The sequence below is a fragment of the Gadus macrocephalus genome, chromosome 17 (genome assembly GCF_031168955.1).
Source record: "Gadus macrocephalus chromosome 17, ASM3116895v1".
Taxonomy (NCBI): domain Eukaryota; kingdom Metazoa; phylum Chordata; class Actinopteri; order Gadiformes; family Gadidae; genus Gadus; species Gadus macrocephalus.
The window spans coordinates 12275806-12291187 of record NC_082398.1 but is presented as its reverse complement, the minus strand read 5'-3'; the positions used below and the strand labels follow the sequence as shown (position 1 = coordinate 12291187).

The window sequence follows — 15382 nt, the reverse complement described above, 5'->3', positions numbered from 1 at the left end:
ATCTAAACCAGCCGTGGGCTGGGGCGCGCACGCGCACACACACACACACACACACACACACACACACACACACACACACACACACACACACACACACACACACACACACACACACACACACACACACACACGTTGATACCCTGCGACATGTAATTTGTGTTTGATGCTTTCTTCTTTTCCCCCCAAAACATGTCATTATTCGTAGGGTCTTGATCAGCTCAACAACGACATTCGACAGAGGCAGCTTCAAACACCTTTGTCTCCATCTCCTTCCCCTTTGATCGTGTGTGACGTAACCCCCATTGAGGTCTTGCAGGTACATACGCACTGCTGCTGGAACATTTGTTCTAATTATGTTTCTGTAAGATAGATGCGAGGTTGCAAGGCTGACCCGCGGATGAAATAACATTTAGCTGCGTTTTTCTAGCCGCGACACGCTGTTAAATAGTCTGTAAACTTTTCTCCTACAGTTCACAGGCAAACATACAATGCCTTCACTCTTAGCCAACGTTTCTGGGGCTTTTGAAGCAGACACCTTTGTCCTTCTTGTTTTTTACGCTAAACAATGCTCCTTAGATCGCCCTGAGAGCGTCTGAGGCATTAATGGTGGCGCTTTGTTTTCAGTGACCTGCGTGCCCCTTGAGAGAGAATGTGGTGGATATATTATGGGTAAGAGAACAAACTCTCCTGTCACTAACGGATTCTTAAGAGCCAAAGCCCTTTGTGTACCACAAGAATATTGTAAACATGAAACATAAATCAATGAAATAAATCAGCTTGGGTTGCACTAGGTTATAAATAACAGTGTTTGGCTAAATGGGGCTCACATTGACAACAGAATAAAGGTTGCAGCAGTACCAGCTGTCAACCGGCAATTAACCTTTCTCTGGGTCAGGTGAGGCCCCGATGCATAAAACCTCGCCGCACACATCCCATACACACAAAGAAAACATAATAATGAATGAAATCCCAACGACTGTGCCACCTATGGAAGGACCAGGCTAAAACCTGGAACGGCAGGTTGGTGTACTGGCCGCCAGGGTTGGAACAACGAGATCACCTGGAAGTGCAGGTTGGTGTACTGCCCGCCGGGGATCTCGTTCTCGTAGACGTCGGCGTTGCCGGACTTCATGGTGGCGGTGCAGTCGAAGGGCGCGTACAGCCCCCTGGCCACCTCCCAGTACTCACTGTAGTCGTAGACCTTCTCCAGGGGGATGCCTGCAACACACACAAACACGGGATACTTCAATAGGCTCCTTTTTACACCTTTGTTTAGCTTTCACGGCTTCAATGGACAGGGGAGTGAAGACAGACAGGAGGGGCGAGGTAAGGGAAGAGTCGCTGTGGACCGGAGGTCGGGAATCAAACTTCGAGGAGGGGGTGCAGAGGAGCGGGGGCGAGGTTAGAAAAACGTAGAGGCTTGAGGGAAGACAGAAGGGGAACGCTGGAGGGATCGCAAAGCTAAAAGAGGTGTTGCTTCAGAGTTGGGGCATAGTCTCGTTTTTTTTTACTGGTAAATAATTTTGCATCCCTCATCTGATATGAAGTCTGTTTTGTAAAACAAACTCAACAATCCTCATGCTGCTAACGTGGTAATCGTTTAATAGTCGCCCCTAGTTTCATGTTTTTGTCCAGGCTTAATCCCTTCTTGCGCGCCAGAGGTAAATTCTTTGGCGGGTTGTGGGGAGAGCGGTCGGTGAGGGGGTTCACTTCCGCTGCCTTCCGATCCGTCATTTGTGGCGGTTGGAACGGACGGCCGTGCGTCCGCTATAAATCCGGCGCCAGGCCCAGAAAGGGGGCGGGGTGTTGCTTTCCTTGTAAAGCCTGTGGTTCGGTGATCGATACGTAGCTCCACAAGACAGATTCGCTCAGTCTGCAGAGCGTTTAATATTTATACGCCATCACTCTGCACGATGCAATCTGGAGAGCCAATGTACAGAAATAGGTGTGTGTGTGTGTGTGTGTGTGTGTGTGTGTGTGTGTGTGTGTGTGTGTGTGTGTGTGTGAATGTGCGTGTTTGTGCAAATGTGTGCGTGTATGTGTAAATGTGTGCGAGTGTGTGCGAATGTGTGCGAGTGTGTGCATGTGTGTGTGTGTACGTCAGTGTACGTGTGTGCGTACCTTCAGAGCAGCATCCATTCCCATTAACCACAAACGCTAGGAAACAAACACATGCCATGTATATTTGATGGGCAGTCTGTAAATATAATAGGTTCAACAGGACGTGCAAGTTTGCCTGGCACAAAGCAAACACTGTTTCGCTGCATCAAAGGTGAGAATTACATTCTGGTCTGAGCTGCAGGAAGGGATAGGCTTCTAGCGCACAGGTCAACTAGATGCAACAACTTCTTGACTGACACTATCGAAAGAACTAGAACAATCTGGCATAGAATATGAATGAATACATAATTTACCCTCTACAGTTCCTTGTTTTGTTTTATATTGCCTCATTTTAGGCGGCCAAATGGTATGAGGCTGCATCCAAATCAATTTCTCCTCGTCTAGACGTGTGTTTCAGTGCTCCTGATGCTACTAGGAGGAGCACAATCAGGGATGGACGTGGTGACCCCAAAGCGACACAGACACACCGGTACCGCCCAGAGGAGGTTGTGGTCACACCGTGGAGCCCGGGAGCATAGTCACTGTCCATAGTTCGCGGGCAACACGTTCCGAGCATAACCAGGCCTCCTGCTTGTCTATTCAGAGCACTGCGCCCACATCTCGACAAATTGGACACCGTGGCACCTGTTCCAACCAGGGAGCCGTGCGGCGGAGCATGCAAATGTCAGTAATGGTTTGAAAAGCAGTGGTGCTGCTCGGTGGTTGAAGCAAGGAACTCGCCAGAAGTGGCAGGGTTTGTCCATGATGGTCGGGAATAAGGGGTTCATGAGCCTGTTTGTTTTAACACGATCAACAGGTCAGGTCAGACCGAGACCATGAATGGCTATTTACATTCAGCAAAAAACTTAAGGGCCAGGCAGGCAAGATGGTATCAGAATACCATCACTCTTACCAATAGAGCCACACTGATCTATGCAAAGCTGCATCAGTTCACTGGTTCTTATTCATACTGGTTTGTTTCTTTCCCAAAGTACAGCAAGTAGCTGGTGTGCAGATTCAAAAAACAAATACATTTGAATCCTGCTGCTACCTTATTCAAATTGGCTGACATTTCATTCATTTTTCCCTTGCTTATTTTAATTTGAACACCATTCTCGACACTGCATATGTTGACGGAATACATAATAATCAGCCAGAAACTACAAAAGACATTTCACCTGAAGTTGTCATTTTGATTATTAATCTGTAACCACAAAATATATCAAAGCCAGTCATACTTTTCTATCCTAAATGAACAGACTTCGAACACAGAAGACCTTCCCTGGCAACAGATGTACTGGTAGACATTTCACCTACTTAAAAAACAGAAGTTCTAATTACAATAACATCCTTGACAACAGGAAGTTCAACAGGAAACACTCAAGAACCAGTCCCTAGCCAAAAGTCAATATGTCACCCGCTAAGATTCCCAGGCCCGATCAATCGGAGCTGTTGGGTTGTATCCCTCGAAAAAAGGTTTTCACTGTGTGTGTGTGTGTGTGTGTGTGTGTGTGTGTGTGTGTGTGTGTGTGTGTGTGTGTGTGTGTGTGTGTGTGTGTGTGTGTGTGTGTGTGTGTGTGTGTGTGTTGGGGGGGGGTCTGGTTTGGTTACTCTTCGATCGAGTCTGTATTAATTGATAAGCCGTTATTGATCATCCTGTTGCTCCTCCGGTCCCCCGGGAGCCGACCGGACACTATCTAGTTTACACGTCCCTGCCTAAGGCGAGGCGGCCATGTCGTTTTATCACCACGGCAACAGTCACTTACGAGGTTTAATGGAGTGACGAGGGGAAGAGGAGGAGAGGAGGGGGTATTAGGGGTCTCGGAGAGGAAGAAATATAAAACGCGTACAAAACTCATCAATTCCCCCGTCCATCAGCCGGTGGGCATACTGATCACACACAAACACACTCAGGCTACACAATTTGTTGTCGTGGAGAACAAGGACTGGTAATCCCCAATTGTGTTGCACACACACGCACAGACACAAAAACCAGAGACAAAGGGTTACACTGAAGCATGAAAAAGTGTGCACGCACACCCACCCACCCACCCACCCACACACACACACACACACACACACACACACACACACACACACACACACACACACACACACACACACACACACACACACACACACACACACACACACACACACACACACACACACACCCAGATATGAGCTAAGCAAGACAAATGGAAGTTGAAGAATGGGACAAGGGGGACAAAATAAATCCAACAAATAGAATTTGGGGGAGAAAATGTGGGGGATGAGAAATAAAGAAACAGATGGAAAGGGAAGGAGAAGGCTGAGAAGGGTCCGACCTGGCCTCATGGCTCACCACAGAACAATCGCTGTGCGGGAATCCCATGAACACACACGTCTTCATTAAGCACGGGCACGAGTTGGTTGCACTCTTAAACCAACAGAGGAATAAAGTCAAAACTCCTAAACGGGTTTGTGTGCACGCACTGCGCCGGGTTCCTCTGTGTTCCTGCGTTGTTGACGGCTCTATCAGATTGGTCCACTGTTGTGACGCCTGAATATTGCCTTGTCAAATCGACAGATAAGTGACATCCAGACTTTCACATATTTGTTTGTGCGAGTGTGCAAGTGTCTGTGTCCGTTTCCCTCGACGGCTGTGTGCAAAAGGGTAGAAAGTGTGTGTGTGTGTGTGTGTGTGTGTGTGTGTGTGTGTGAGTGTGTTTAATCATCCAAGAGTAAACATAATTTCTTATTTAATTATAAGTTATAATTATGAAGAATGTATTAAGCCAAAAACACAGCCATTGATGTGTGTGTGTGTGTGTGTGTGTGTGTGTGTGTGTGTGTGTGTGTGTGTGTGTGCGCGCCCGCCCGCCCCGTTTGTGTGGGATTGTTTCGAGATACTTGGCATCATGCTGATGTGCACTAATGCACAAATTAGAGCGCCTTGTGCTTTAGACTGTGGGCTCTACAGAATAAATAATGGAGAGCTGGAGGGCAGCTTCCAACCTACTCCCTCCTCCGGTGGTGTGTGAAGACAACGCAGGCGGGAGGAGGGGGGGACGGAGGTGAGAGCGAGGTAGGAGAAACGTGGAGAGTGGAGGGAAGACAGAATGGGAACCCGGGAGGGATCTCTAAGCTAAAAGGCCTAAAGCTAGCCCACAAGATAGTGTCAACAAACAGCCTTGTGTTTTATGGAGTGCCATCGGAAGCACTGTTTTCGTAGGGAAATTGAGAGATGGAAAGAGAGACAGAGAGACAGCGGGAAACAAAGAGAGAACCAGAAGGAAATGTGTTAGAGAGACAAGGGCAGGAGACAAGGATGGAAGGGGAGGCTGAAGGAATGAGATGAGGGCAAACAGAACGACGAATGTGAGAGAGACAAGGGCAGAGTGATGGAGGGGTGGAAGGAGAGAGAGGTGAAAGTCATTGCACGGCAAAATAGGTCTATAAAGCCATCGGAGAAAATAAGGTACTAATTGAAGGAAGGCGGGGAACGAGAGAGTAACGGAGGACGGATATATTGAAATAAATAAATAAATAAAGCGACGTGCGTGCATCTGCCGGCGGGGAAGCTGAAAGAGCACAACCAGAGTGACGCAGGCCTACGGCTGAGCTACGGCGGCGACACGGGGAACACAGCTTTCCTTCACCACCGCACGCCTAAACTCGGAACAGGAAAACGAATTCACTATGAATAAATAAAGCGAGCGGTACGGCGAGAGCGACCGGGGGACCGGGTCTAGCGACACAGAAATCATCAGTCCTATCTTTCCGCTGCGACGCCCGTCTCAAGTGTTTTATGTGAATCAATATATTCCACCGCGCCAAAAAAATGAACTCCTTTTCGAGAAGCACTGCAGTGCTATTTATTTATTTATTTGTCATGGTTAAGTCCCTTTTACGATAAGTCCCTAAGCCTGCCAGCGGACTGGTCAGGGAATTGGTATGAATGACCAACCGGCCTGGCTCGGTCTCATAGCTAACTAAGCCAAGCGGCTCACAGCAAATGGAACAAGGAGGAATATCCATTAAAAAAAAAGAGCTGTTTCTATAATTCATAAGATATTTAATAAAACGAAAGGGATATATTTCATTAACTTACTATGATAAGATATTATTATATCGATGAAATATATCCTATAATACTATGTATTTCATTTTATGTTTATTCTTACAATGCTGTGTTGTTGCTGTGTTGCAGGTTTGCCCTCTTATTGTCCCAATTGTCATTTATCAAATTTATCAAACTATTTAATTGGATAAAATTAAATTCTTAAATTACAAAGGTTGAGCTGCCAGTTAGTATAGCCGCCATGAATGTTTAGCTGTAAGTCATGAGTAACGCTGTAGTGGCTCATATGTGCATGAGCCACATATAGCAACCAGCCAAACCCTAGCACAGATTAGACAGGCTAGCACGTACCGGTGTCCAGCTTGGTTCCCTTGGCGCAGGCCACCATGGCCCCCATGCTGGGCTGGGAGGTCATCCCGGCCATGGAGTCCACCTGGAAGGGGGGACATCCACACACATAAACCCCCCTCCTACTTACACCATCCCTAACATACGCCATATATACACCACTGTGGCAAGCGTGTCGGCAATTTCTCGGAACTTAAACGCGTGGCATTTCAGTTCTGCGGGAGGTCTTTTTATAAGTGCTTTTAAATGTCATGATGACATGTATTGGGAATTAGAGTGAACAAGAAGGATGAAAACATAGCAAACCAAGGTTAAGTGAGGCCGTTTTTGTATCTTAAAGGCACCCAGTGCAACTTTCGAGGCTTAAAAATAAACATTCAATTTCTAGTCTTTTTTACACGTAGTAAGTTTCAATAGCTCCATACCATTACATACCGACATTTAAGCAGCAAAGATGAGACGTCGTTGTGTGGTGAGAACTGATACAAAATCGATAACAACAACAATGCCGCCATTTTCTTTATTTTTTGTAACCTACAATAAATAAAGCAGGCTTCCAGTCAATGGAAAAATGGCTTCTCCCCACCGGCGATTGTTGTTGTTTACGATTTTCTATCAGTTCTCATCACACAACGACGTCTCATCTTGGCTCCTTGAATGTCGATATGTAATGGTATGGAGTTATTGAAACTTACTACGTGTAAAAAAAGACTAGAAATTGAATGTTTATTTTTCATTGAATGTTTACATAAAGTTGCACTGGGTGCCTTTAAAAAAACATTAAGAAACAGGGGAGTCATTTTAAAACAGTATTAAAAGAAATGCTGAGTCATTGAGTCATTTTCTTGTGCGGACCAATTCATGTTCTCCAATGTAACAAAATGGCCCCAATACAGTTTGTGTTGGTCCACACAACACATGTGGTGAGGAGGTTAATGGGGGTGAGGAACATGACGCACCGCCACATCCACCACATCGGCTCCGGCCTCGGCGCACGCCAACATGGCGGCCACTCCAGCGCCGGCGGTGTCGTGTGTGTGCACGTGGATGGGCACGTCGGGGAAGCGGTCTCTCAGTGCACCAATCAGCATCTTACTGGACTCCGGCTTCAGCAGACCGGCCATGTCCTGGAGAGAGAGGGGGGAGAGAGGGGTAAGTACACTCAGAGAGAGAGAGGTAAGTACACTCTGAGAGAGAGAGAAAGAGAAAGAGAGAGAGAGAGAGAGAGAGAGAGAGAGAGAGAAAGGAAGGCACACTGTTAGAGATGGGTAAAGGCACACTTATAGAGAGAGAAAAAGGGAGAGAATATGAAATGCATTCTTATACAAATGATATACAGAAAGAGTGAAAAAGGGAGAGGAGAAATTGAACGAGAGGCACGAAGATTGACGAAATGTAGAAAGAAAGTGAAGCGAGAGGCGGAGAGGGAGAGAGGCAGACAGATGAATAGAGTACAAAAAGCACTTTGAGGCACGCTGCGAACTGTATAAAACAAATGCCCCTCGGGGGGGGGGGGGTCCCAGACCCGACGTCGCTACAAACTGTAATTTCCCTAAAAAAACAACAACACGCTTTTTCCTCACCCCAAGAAATAATTACAGTTCATTTGGTGGTATGAAAGACTGAAGTAGTCATTGCTTTTTAATGCTTTAGGTTCACAACAGCCCCTCTGAATAACTTTGGAGGTTTTATTAGGTGTACATTTGGTCTTCATTGATTCAAAGCACTCCCAGCCCGAAGGCACGGGGCTATCCCTCAGACTTACGGCCCCCGTTCACACCCCAGACCAAAACACTCCTCCACGTTTCAATTTTGAGGTATTAAAATTCATGTTCTGTAAAAGTTCCCTGCGTCCCGCCGGAGTGAAGTGTAAATTAACGTCTGCGAAGCTCTTTGAACAGCGGGACACGAATGAATTGAAGTGGCTTGTCTTCACAACGGTCATAAAGTGTGACACAAATTAGAGTTAGCGATTAATATCACGAACATTACATTTCTCCTTCCGTCCAAGCTGATATACGGCCTCCTATGTGGTCGCCTCATCCAACTTGGACGACACAAACGCAAACAAGAGAGAAACTCAATTTATTTTGTGTTTAAAGAGCGGTACGTCATTACAAACCGAACCCCCCTGTTTGGTTATGCGGGGGGATGAGGTGAACATTGCTTTTCATGCTTGGCTGACCTGCCCGAGGTTACTCAGCAAGAGCCATGGAAGAATTTTCCAGGGGTGATTATTTCCTGTTTTTTTTTTTAAGTTAAGCTCATTACTTGAAGGCGGCGTGACTTTTGTGCCAAGTCTGTCTACGAATTTCTCAGTGAGAGACTTCAACGATTCACGTTCCAGAATATTCCGTCATGCTCCCGTATGAAGGAATCGATTCGGGCGGCGAGAACACACGTCGTGCCTTCTGATTTAAATTGGTCCGCCCTACGCACGGTGTTATTGTGTCAGAGTCGAATACACCTCCGACCAAGTTGTGAACGATCAACATTCAGTGTTGGAAAAATAAAGCATTTATGGCGTCCGAATTTTGGATGGATTGGCAAAATGCAAAGCTAGGAAGATTTCTAATTCCTGGACGGAACTGGTCGAGGTGTTCCCGAGCAATCCAGAAGAGACAGCACGGTTTTGGAGACTCCTCCCAAAATCTAAAATGGCAACTTTGTAAGCCCTATGTGCAATATTGTATGTTGTATGTCCTTGCACTTAAAACAGTACTTGGCATTGTGTAGCATCCTATCCTAGCCATCTTTGCCGTATACGGGGAATGGGTTAACCTAGCGACTGTTAGCGCTTCGCTTACCCCTTCACCTTACCCCTCCCCCTTGTTTTGAAGGCGTAAGGGGAAGGGGCAAGGGGAAGGCGTAAGAGGAAACATCCCGATCCAACTTCATTTACATTTAGGGCATTTAGCAGCACTTGTATCCAATATATCGCTGTCGGTACATTAAGGCCCAATCCAATTTTTACCCCTTCAAAACAAGGGGGAGGGGGAAGGGGTAGAAAAGTTGGATCGGGATGTGCCCATCCCTAGGTGCCCATCCCTATCCAACTGCAGCTCAAAGCGACCGAAAACAAAACACCCATCCAAAACCGCCCAGCCAAAGGCACAACAGCCACGTCCCCCTGCCCTCCCCGACCACGGGGCCAGGGACCCCCACCCGCCCACCTTGATGCAGAGGACGTGGGTGCCTGCGCGGACCAGCTCGTCGGCCAGCTTCATGTAGTAGTCCAGGGAGTACTTCTGGCGGGCGGGGTCGGAGACGTCGCCCGTGTACGAGATGGCGGCCTCCACCACGCCGCCCGCCGCGCCCGCCGCCTCCATGCCAAGCAGCATGTTGGGCAGGTAGTTGAGGGAATCGAACACGCGGAACACGTCCATGCCGTTCTCCTTGGCCACCTCGCAGAACCTGCGACAAGGGTGAGGGGGGGGGGGGGGGGGGGGGGGGGGGTGGAATGGGGGAGTGAGGAGACGTGAGGTTTGGGGAGGAACGGGTTTGGAGGGGGAGAGGGGTGAGGGAAGTGAAGATTGGGTGGGAGGGGGAGAGGGGGGAGAGAAGTGAAGAGGGGTGGGTGGGTGGGTCGGGGGGGGGGGTCGTTTGGGGAAATGAAGGTTGATTGGTGGAGGAGGAGGAGGAGACGGAGGGAGGGGAACACAGTGGAATGGGCGATGGGTGGAGGAGGAATTGCAAGTTGGAGGGGGAAGGGGGAAGGGGAGATGTAGAGAATGGTTGGAAGTGTACCAGAGAGAGAGAGAGAGAGAGAGAGAGAGAACAGGAAGAGTTAGAGTGCATGGTATTAACACGTGCACAGCTGGCTTACTGCCTGTAATATTCAGACACACAAAAGGTTTGTTCGCAGAAAACAAGCTTTCTTTTTTGCAAAGGTACACACATGCACACACACAGCCAAGTGCATTGGCAATGCACACTGCAATACAGATAACGGGATAGTGCTCTGGGATAAGCCATTTAATATCTACCTATGGGGCTCCAGCACTCAAACCAACCCCAGAGTCAGAGAGAGGGGAAAACAGAATATTCGTACCGCTGGTAACGCTGGCACAGCTAGACTCGCGGCACAAAAAAAAGGAAAAGCGGCTATAAACAAATTTCATGATCCTGGCTGTTGCTGGCAAAAGCCGACAGTATTGTTGTCTTATCACGGGAAGGTGTGTTTTCAGGACGCTACGAAGGCGGGATAAAAATGTATCTCCGCGAGGATGCCATGTCATACATAATAGGAAAAGCCGGTTTTGCATGCATACATCAGCTTATTTTATATTTGCCGTGTTTGATATCTCTTCCTCCGTCTCCGTCCATCAATCTTCTCTCTCTTAGTCTCTCTTTTTCTGTCTGTCGGCCTGTCTGTCTGTCTGTCTGTCTGTCTAAAACTAGCGGATTGGCCAAATAAGCCTGGTAGCATTCTCTAGGCTAAGCGACCTGTGCTTTGTTTGTAATTTTCCTGTTGGCCCCGCACAGACCAGACACACACAGACAGACACACACGGAACCCACACACACATCAATACCTATCCTGCGTTGAATCGACTCAGAGGCCCGAACACATCGAGTCAGACACAAAGAACAAATAAACACAACAACATCCTCATTGTGACGCAGGCAGTGCGCTGACCCTGTGAAATATGGTAACAACTTAATTCAATTACACCCAATTACACTTTGGTTATTTGAAGCTCGGGGTTAGGATTAAATGTGATTTAACGCCACCCCACTTCATCTATGCGTGTTTGGGTGTCTATGTGTGTGTGTGCGTGCGTGCATGTGTCTTTTCGCACAAGTGGGGGAATGAAGGGATATTGAGACAGAAAGATGAAAGACAAAAGAGGCGTTGTACATGAAAAGAGAAAGATAGAGAAATGGGGGGGGGGGGGGGGGACAGATGAGAACCATTTATCACAATCATCTGCACATTGCAGACTGAGGTCCCTCCAAAGGCCACAGGCAGGAGTAGGGGGAGACGATAAACAATACACAGAGGGAGGGGGAGAGAGGGAGGGAGAGACATGAGGCTAGGGAGAGAGAGAGATGAAAGAGAGATTGCGAGAGAGATAGTGTAATGTGTGTGGTGTACATTATATTTCAAATACAAAACCCAAAATACAACTTATTTTAATACACACCAATATGTGTGAATGGGGTGTGTATTAATCTTATTTAGATTCAGAAGAACAGAGTGTCCCTTTATTAATATTAAGGCAACTCATTTATTTATGTGAGAGTCTGTGTGAGGGAGAGTTTATCTAAGTGAGAGACTTTATATACGTGTGTGTTTAAATAATCTAAGGGAGGGAAGCTGTATGTCTGTGCCCATGTAATTCCCGCCCATACGCTGATTGGCTGATACGTTTGCCACTTTGCATATTGACTTTATGGAAAACGTTTTGGATTCCGTTTTGCCAAATCTTTTGCAAAGCGTTTGTTTTGCGGATTGAAATGTCATTTGAATATCGCAACACACGGAGCGTGGCGAAGTGGATTGCAATCACGGGGACGCTATAGCTTTTCAATTTGAATAAAGGAACTCAAAGAATTTGACAAAATGTTATTCTATTTTTATTGTTATAACTTTTGCAAATTTAATTGAGGATTGCATTGTCACTTTGCATATTAAAATACACTTTGAATAACGTATTTACAAATTACATTATAAAATAGCATAATGAATTGTCAATTGCATAATGTAATGACAATTTGAATTGCAAATTGCAAATTGCATTGCCATTTGAATTTTGCTACATATATGCTTCCATATGTGTACCTGAGAGCAGTGGCCAAAATGAAGTGCTTCCTCCCGAAAAAGGTGGATTGATTTGACACGTTGGCAGTCTTTTCACTCTGGCAGTGAAAAGACTCAATTCTAAGAGCATTTTAAACCCAGAGAGTGTTTGTTCAAATGAGACTGACTCAATGACACCGTTATCAGAGTTGCTGGTCGAACACAGGGTTATCAGGTGTGTGTGTGTGTGTGTGTGTGTGTGTGTGTGTGTGTGTGTGTGTGTGTGTGTGTGTGTGTGTGTGTGTACTCACTTGAACACGGCGTTGTCTGGGTAGTTGGTGTAGCCCACGGCGTTGGCCCCTCTCAGCAGCATCTGGAAGGGCACGTTGGGGATGAGGGCGCGCATCTCCTGCAGACGCTTCCACGGACACTCGGACAGGAAGCGCATGGCCACGTCGAAGGTGGCGCCTGCACGCACACACACAAACAAACGCACGCACACAAAGAAAGACACACACACAAAGAGAAAGACACAGACAGACACACACACACACACACACAGAAAGACACACACACACACACACACACACACACACACAGAGAAAGACAGACACACACACACAGAGAGAAAGACAGACACACACACACACACACACAGAGAGAAAGACAGACACACACACACACACACACACAGAGAGAAAGACAGACACACACACACACACACAGAGAGAAAGACAGACACACACACACACACACACAGAGAAAGACAGACACACACACACACACACAGAGAAAGAAAGACACACACACACACAGAGAGAAAGAAAGACACACACACACACACACAGAAAGAAAGACACACACACACACAGAAAGAAAGACACACACACACACAGAGAGAAAGACACACACACACACACACACACACACACACACACACACACACACACACACAGAAACACAAGGACACAGACAAAGACGGATGCACACAAAGGCACAAATATAGATAAAGACAAGACAAGACATACACACAGACACACACAAACAAAAAAAAAACACAGAGACGATGAAGTTTCTTCAGAAAAGTGTTAGATGTTCACTGCTTGGTACAGGATTTGCGAACAGACTCAACCATTAGAGCACACAGTCACGCACGCACACACATGCACACACATGCACAAAGATCTAATCCAATTCTAACACCCGAGTAATTTTAAATCAAAGTTTTTTTTTTATTATATAAATCCGAGAAATACAGTCAGAATGAAATCACCAAATGAAAGGCGTCAGATAGCATCGCTCTCTCACGGTCTTTCGCAGCGAGTCGATGGCTAAACCCCACTAAGCATATCTTAGCTTGCCATATCTTAGCTTAGCATATCAGCTACAAACTGCTCACGCCTTCAGAGGGCTGCTGTTTTATCGTATGAAAGCCTTGCCTGTGATCATTAAATCTCTGTTGCTCAGCATCCTATACACACACACACACACACACACACACACAGAGAGAGAGAGAGAGAGAGACATAGCGAGGGACAGAGAGAGACAGAGAACGTGAGAGAGATAGAGACAGAAACAGAGACAGGGACAGAGAGAGACAGCGAGAGAGGGATATTATTCATTGCGAACATACTCGTCTTTTTGTGTTTCACTCTGCTCCGGCGGCAGACCGTGGAGCTCTGTCGATGCCGCAGTATCAATAATTGATCATCATTCTTTATAGTGTCAATTATTTGATCAAGACCGCATCCGCTGTAACTTTAAACCCACGGGCACAGAGCGGGTCAAACGGCCACGATTAAACATTATGCTGAACACGGCTCGGTATCAGCGCTTAATCTCATCTCCACTGATTCATCAAATGATCAGGGTGTTGACTGGAGCAAAGCGCTCCCGCCAAACTAGACTTCCCAATGCGTGAAAAAACGGCAGACGTGGCAGTTCTTCTATTTCTGTGCGAGTGTGTTCATAAGCTGTGTATGGTGGAGACATCCAGAGTATGCACTTTCCACCCTGACTGAAGACTGTGTATGCAAGGCCTCTAGCACAAGGAGCCCTTCAGGTAGACTGCAGACAGCGGGGTTCAAACACAGCACCTTTCAGCCGCATCCTCAGTCACCGATAGATGTTGCCCTATAGAAACCCACTTGGTGCCTCTGACCCACTTTTAAACGCATGCACCCACTCCTGTAATACCATACAGGAGGAGACGCTATACTGGGATGGCGGTGGTGGTTAGGGGGGGGGGGGGGAGTGCTTGGTCTTCAGAGAGCTCTGTGGAATAATCTCCTCAATGATTCATGGAGCCTCCGAGCACGTAAAACAACTGCAGGCCACATTCTGTACACATCTCTCTCTCTCTCTCTCTAGCCACCAATTCAAATGTGTACACTTGAAACACTCATTGTGTGGCGAGAGAGAGAGAGAGAGAGAGAGAGAGAGAGAGAGAGAGAGAGAGAGAGAGAGAGAGAGAGAGAGAGAGAGAGAGAGAGAGAGAGAGAGAGAGAGAGAGAGAGAGAGAGACGGAGCAGAGAGGATAAGTGGTTCGCATTGCACGCTTCGAAGTGTATAATACCCTTAATCTCGCCACACGTTACAACACTGTGGTTAGGGTTGTCTCATTTAAATACAAGTGGCGTCACGGACGGCCCTCTTCCCTGTTCTTCCTATGGATTCCTTCCAACAGTGACCGATCGTACGATTGCGTCGGAATCGACGCGTCCCCTCGTTCGGGGGGGCCTCATGGAAATCAAATCGGTTCCCCCCCCGCTGACAGACTGAAGGATCAATAACGCAATAAGTGCCAGTACTTTGATCTGCCGAATCCATGCTCTTATGACAAGCCCCAGATTCCAACACAAGGCGATTCCCACGGGCAATATCTGGGATATTAATAAAGTCGCAATCCCCTCTGCGCAATGGTGAAATTAGAGATAGTGAGGGTGTGATCGTATTCCCAGAGATACACCATATATATATCACAAAGCCAACGCAACCACTTGACAGAACATTCATTCCCACTTAGCCATGGCCTGCAGGGGCAGCAGCAAGGCACCGTGGGTATTAGCTGATGGACTTCCCCCTCAAGCCAAAGAGCGTGTTGAAACAACAAAGGCGGATCCATATTT

At 47.0% G+C, this 15382-nt stretch overlaps 1 protein-coding gene across 1 annotated transcript in view; it reads right to left on the bottom strand.

Moving 5' to 3' along the window:
* Positions 1 to 15382, bottom strand: part of LOC132475417 (pyruvate carboxylase, mitochondrial-like) — a 257477-nt gene that overhangs the window by 27130 nt on the left and 214965 nt on the right. The window contains exons 16-20 of the mRNA XM_060076545.1: positions 12566 to 12722; positions 9685 to 9925; positions 7471 to 7638; positions 6515 to 6596; positions 1061 to 1218 (exon numbers count right to left, since the gene is read on the bottom strand). Coding sequence (XP_059932528.1) covers positions 1061 to 1218; positions 6515 to 6596; positions 7471 to 7638; positions 9685 to 9925; positions 12566 to 12722 — 806 coding nt within the window. The remainder of the gene's footprint in view (positions 1 to 1060; positions 1219 to 6514; positions 6597 to 7470; positions 7639 to 9684; positions 9926 to 12565; positions 12723 to 15382) is intronic.